At 36.8% G+C, this 6047-nt stretch overlaps 1 protein-coding gene across 1 annotated transcript; it reads right to left on the bottom strand.

Moving 5' to 3' along the window:
* Positions 1–2456: 2456 nt before the first annotated feature.
* Positions 2457–3666, bottom strand: LOC116568853 (prothymosin alpha). Its single transcript, XM_032304555.1, has one exon. The coding sequence runs from the start codon at positions 3483–3485 to the stop codon at positions 3153–3155; it is 333 nt and encodes a 110-aa protein (XP_032160446.1). The 5' UTR covers positions 3486–3666; the 3' UTR covers positions 2457–3152.
* Between the last annotated feature and the right edge of the window lie 2381 nt (positions 3667–6047).

The raw sequence follows: 6047 nt of genomic DNA, 5'->3' as shown, positions 1-6047 counted from the left end.
GTCTTCCAGTTGGCAGAGTGAAGAGCCCTTAAGCTTAGGGCTGCTATGGCCTCCTCCTCACTGGTTCCCCTGTTTTCTCTTCCTGCTCGATCAGGCCACTGTGTATATGTATTCCTGTTTAATCTTCCTGAAGTACAGTGCACTGACTGATGTTACTTCCTTGCTCACAACCCATACTGCCTTCTTTTTGCCAATGATAGTAGGAGGGGGACCTTGTCATTTGTGATTCTGAACTGCCTGGTTCCAATCTGATTTCTTGTGTTCATGTTCTTCTCTACTTTTCATACATCAACCCAACAGTGTTGTTCTAAATATGTCTCTCTACTGGTGTCTTTCTCACCCATTTCTTGCTGTCAGTGGCTCCTTATCTTTCAGGATCCATCTTCAATGACATGTCCTCTTGAAGACACTCTAATTCTTACTTGGGAATGACCTTTGGTGCCATTGAGTCTATTTACATTTGTTGAATGACTCTTATCTTATCCTATCATCTATATGAGGTATTTTCATTTTTATTTCTTTTTTTTTCTGCTGACAATAAGCTCTTTGAAAGCAGAGACTGTGTTTTGTCCCCACAGTTTGCACGATTTCCCGCAGAGCCAGTCAGATACTCAGAAAAGTCAGGGGCATTTGTGGAGGCTTTTTTTTGAGGTCCTCAATATATTAAAAACTGAAGGGTGACAAAAAACTGGCAGGGTGACAAAATTGTGGTCTATTTTAAATGTTGTATTAGACAAGTGGATGCAATTAAAACACATTCAAACAACAATCCCTAAAGGAATTGTGGTATTAGTAAGATTTCTAAAAAACTGAACTCATGGTATACTTAAGTTGATGTCGTCTGGTAACACAAGTTCAACGTTGACTGGTGACTGTCTTCTTTCTGTCTTGTCAGCATATGTGTGGAACTGTGTATCACTTGAGGCCTGGGCCTAAGGATCCTCTTTCTGTGTGAGAGGCCCTTACACATGGTGGACACCTGATATATATTTACTGAAGTGAGTTAAACCTAATTATATAACCAAAAGGTGCTCTATATAAATATAATGCATTAATTCCTATTTTTTAATTTGGTCAGAATATTATTCAAAAATAAGATTGAAAGTTAATATTAACCGCTAATTTAATGTCTATAATTTAACTTCTACTTGTTTTACACTTGTCAGATCAAAGCACTAGACACCAGGGAGGAGAAAATGTACTCATTCTTACTGACTGACTGACTGCATGTTTCCCTGTACTATGTATGAGACACATAATGAGAATTGTGTTCTCTGTGACTCTTCTGACTGACTAATGAGGACTTGATGAGAATCAGCATAATTTGTTTCTGGAAACTAGGCTAGGGATGAAAAATAATGAAATTCCAAAAATACTTGGAATTCATTGCCGCAGGGATCAAAGTTGATATCAATACTAAATAATTCTCTGCTATTAGTAGAGCTTAAATTTGCCTGGTTTAGAGGTATTCCCACTGAGGTACATAAATATATGAATTGGTATCTCTGTGATCCTCCTCTTAATAGAGTGCATAGAAATTAGGCATTCCTAAAAGCATGGACTCATTATTAGTATTACCGTTGTTTACTTTTTGAAATGTATCTACTTACTTGGGTATTCATTTCTGATCTCATTTTCTTAGACTGGTTAGTAGAATGATGTGTTTTAGGCCCTTCTTTGCTATATTAATATAAACCCAATCTTTTCTATAAAATTAATTTATAATAAAAAGGAGAAGAAGAAATAAAGAAGACCCAGTTACTTGTGATAATTCAACATTAAGAAAGAAAATTTGGTTATTTAAACATCAGGTATCAACCTTTTCTCCTATACCCATACACCTGAGGGATTTGACATATTCCTATATTATTAGTGGTTCAAGGAACAGGGTAGAGATGGATCAGGAACCAAGGAGTAGTGAAGTTAGGATTAATTAATTTATACAATATAAGTGATTCTGAAGTATCCTCCATAAGAATCATTCCTAAGTGATAATAAAATGCATGAAAACTTGGAAGATGAGATTATTTGTCAAGTTTACTCATTATCTGAAATTGGGTAATTTATTGACTCTTATTTAAATTTTATTATACATTGCAAACATTTAAGAAATCTGTAGTATCACTAACGGTTTTTCAGTGACTAGAAGGAAAATGCTATGTGAATAACACATACCCTTATGTCTTTCATATTCTCATTTTTTTTAACCTATAAATTTTTTAATTTATCAAGAGTCAAATACATTTTGTTAAGGGCGCTTGGGTGGCTCAGTTCACTAAGTAGCTGTGTTTGGCTCAGGTCATGATTCCAGGGTTCTGGGATCATATTCTGCATTGGGCTCCCTGCTCAGTGGGGAGGCTGCTTCTCCCTCTTCCTGCCACTCCCTTGCTTGTGTGCTCTCTCTCTCTCTCCCCTCTATCAAAGAAATAAAATCTTTTTTTTTTTTTTTTTTTTTGTTAGAACAACTCAGCAAAATAAAATTCCGGTTTATTGTTGGACAACATTGTTTCACACATACATCAAACAGGCCAAAAAAAATAAACAGCAACTTCATAGACAAAAAAGGAAAAAAAGAAACCTTTTATCTTTGGCCTTTTTAACCATCTCATACAAACCAACTACTTATAGTACAGCTAAGTACATACACAAAAAAAGTTACTGGAATGCTCGGAATAAGATTGTTTTTTTGTTGTTGTTTTTGCTTTTTTTACAAGGTTTTTTTTCTCCTTTGAGATTATAATGAACATGGTCACACCACAAGTAAAGTCAGAAGTAGGACAGAGAACGCTCCGAAGGCTGATTTGGTCATCCGAGATCATTAAAAATGGCTGACCCCTAACAATATGTACAAAAATATAAAATGTAAATAAAAAATACAAACAAATTTTCCTTTTTAAAGTACTTTTAAGAAAAAAAGCAGGGCCTTGGAAGTTTTGGTTCTTTTTTCCTCCCCTGTTGCAAATTCACGTTGTGGTTTTGGTTGGGTGGCGGAGAGCGTGTGTCATCTGCGGGTGGCACTGCCTGCGCTGGGCAGGCGGGCGGGACTCTCTACTCGAAGGTGACCACGTTTAGATTCTGAGACGGGAAGTGGAGGGTGAATAGGTCACGGTGGCCTTTTTTTTTGTTAAGTTTAACTTTTCCTTTTTTGCTGTCTAGTCATCCTCATCAGTCTTCTGCTTCTTGGTGTCAACATCATCATCCTCATCATCTTCAGCTGCCCGTTTGCCCGTAGCTGCCTCAGCCTCCTCATCTTCATCTCCATCCTCTTCTTCACCATCACCTTCCTCTTCTTCCTCCTCCTCCTCCCCACCTTCTTCCTCTTCTTCATCTACCTCATTGTCGGCCTCCTGCTCCCCATTTTCCTCATTAGCGTTCCCATTAGCAGGTGCGTCTCTTCCATTCTCTGTCTCCTCCACAACTTCCTTCTTCTCCTTTAAGTCCTTGGTGGTGATCTCGGAGCTGGTGTCCACGGCCGCGTCTGACATGATGGGGCACGCCGGTGATCCGATGCAGCGGATTAAAAAGAAAGCAAGAGTTCGAGGACTCTGGCGAGAAAGCTACCGGAGTCCGCGGTGGCGGAGGAGGCGCGCGGCGGAGGTGGCTGCGGCGAACGAAGAGCTGGACACAGGAACAATGCAAAGATGGCTTTTCAGAGCAGCCAGTGGGGGAAAATCTTTTTTTTTTAAAGGCACTTTGTTAACCTACAATTTGTTTTTAAGTGTAGCACATGAAAATGTTTAAAATAAAATGCAGTATAACGTAAGAAAACTATTAATATGCAAATGTTATCAATGTAGAATTTTACAGAAAAAAATGAAGATAGTTTTATAAAACCTGAGGACAAACAACAGTTTGCATATGCAGAAATATGCCTGAGTGGTTCTTATAATGACTTAATGACACTTTCTAGTTAAGTAGACAGTACATATATATGCTAATAGGTATTTGAAATTATGTATCTGTATGTGTGCAAAACTCTTAATTATACAGCTGTGAAATATGCAAGGCAATCTCAAACATTCCAAAGATTATAAAAAGAATTTTAAATTTCTTATTTTAAAAAACTGTAAACTTAAATATTTCTGTGCAGTGTTACAAAACAAAACCCTGTCCATGTCCTTATATACAGATAACACGGAATTCCATGCTAAAGTGCAAAAAACTGCCATTATTCTCCATACATATAATTCAGGCTTTACCCTTTCTGTCATTCACGTATCCTACAATACTGGTTTGAGCTCTGGCCCAAATTTCTGTATAGGAGATGCCCCATCAACCAGGAAGTGTAAGAAGAGGGTATTTTCCTTAATTCTCTTTACTTCCCCTTTGTTCTGTAGCATGGACTTCTTGGGACTTCAGGAAATGACCACACAGAATTGTTTTTTACTAAATGCCAAAAATCTGTGTGATGTTGGGCCAGTTGAATTTTCTAGTTTAAATTATTTCACTGGTATTATACAGTAAAAACTTAAAGAATTCTTTTCTCAGTTAAGATCTCTTGTTAAAAATATAATGGAAATTAATACAACTTCCTATTCTCAATGATTTTGCTTTACTGAATGACTTTTTTTTTTTTTTTTAAAGATTTTATTTATTTATTTGACAGACAGAGATCCCAAGGAGGCAGAGAGGCAGGCAGAGAGAGGAGGAAGCAGGCTTCCCGCTGAGCAGAGAGCCCAATGTGGGGCTCGATCCCAGGACCCTGGGACCATGACCTGAGCCGAAGGCAGAGGCTTTAACCCACTGAGCCACCCAGGCGCCCCGCTGAATGACATTTTTAACCCCACAACAATGTAGTGAAGGAGAATGGTCTTGGGATTGGCTAGATCTAATCTAGGACAACCTGTACTCGATGATAAGTATGTTAAAGATTCTTTTAAAACTTCTTTTCTTCAAGAGTAAAATGGTATAATAATAATTATCTTATAATAATACTGAGAGAGTTAAATGAGAAAAACACATAAAAGGTATAGCACTTTAAAGACTCCATACTAATTAATTTCTTGCATTTAGTTAATCCTGGGTATACAAGTGGGTTTGATTCAGATTGGAAAACAAGCCAGGTACAGTCAAGGGAGGAACAAAGATGCTTGTGCCTCAATGTTTTCTAATAGTGGTTCCACTTAGTGGTTCCACAAAGAAAAATAAAACTGTGTTTTTAAAACAGGTGTTAGTTACTACACATTTTTCAAAGGAGATGTCAAACCTATGGCAGAACAACTATTTCCAGAATACTTTTTTTGAGGTAAATGTGACAGCTCTTTGTCAATTCATAATGATCCATGTAAACGTTTAAAGATGAAAATCAGGGACACCTGGATGGCTCAGTTGGTTAAGCATCTGCATTCGGCTCAGGTCATGACCTTAGGGTTCTAGGAGTGAGTCCCACATCAGGATCCTTGCTCAGCAGGAAGCCTGCTTCCCCCTCTGACTCTGCTCTCCCTGCTTGTGCTTTCTCTCTCTGACAAATAAATAAGTAAACTCTTTAAAAAAAATAAAAATAAAGCTAAAAATCAGTAACTGTAACTATAGTATAGGAATGAGAGAACAGAGTGAGTGGAAAGGTGGAAAGGGAATTACACAGATTGAATCAATTATTTAAGTAAAATAGTCAAAAGATATTTGGAGAAATTAAAGACTAGACCCTTGAAGGTACATGTTTTAATTCATTTTTTTTTTAAAAGAATCCAAATTTTTTTTATGCAATACCTCGGAGGAAAAAGGTATTATCACCCTGTGGCCAAATTCACTTTTAAGTCATACAACTTTTATAGTGAGTAGTATATTATATTACTTAATATATATATTATATATATAATACATATATTACATAATATAGTGACTAATATTACCTTGAAACTTTGGCATGTTTGACGAATTCCATCTTCTTAATAGTAGCTATAGATTGTTGAATAATTGCAAACTAGTTTGATGGTCCCAAGTTGACAAGGGAACATGAGGATTTTATTTTTCTTGTGAACTTTCATGGGATCATGAAATTTAATAGGGTTTTTTTTAGTTTTGATATATTTTAAAGAAGTGTTCAT

Source organism: Mustela erminea, chromosome 11, assembly GCF_009829155.1.
Source record: "Mustela erminea isolate mMusErm1 chromosome 11, mMusErm1.Pri, whole genome shotgun sequence".
In the NCBI taxonomy this organism is placed as follows: Eukaryota; Metazoa; Chordata; class Mammalia; order Carnivora; family Mustelidae; genus Mustela; species Mustela erminea.
The sequence above is the reverse complement of the archived record's forward strand: the minus strand, read 5'-3'. Positions and strand labels throughout refer to the sequence as shown.

What these genes read in the sequence shown, in the direction of transcription:
- LOC116568853 (XM_032304555.1), bottom strand. Translation starts at nt 3,485, where the DNA reads ATGTCAGACGCGGCCGTGGACACCAGCTCCGAGATCACCACCAAGGAC.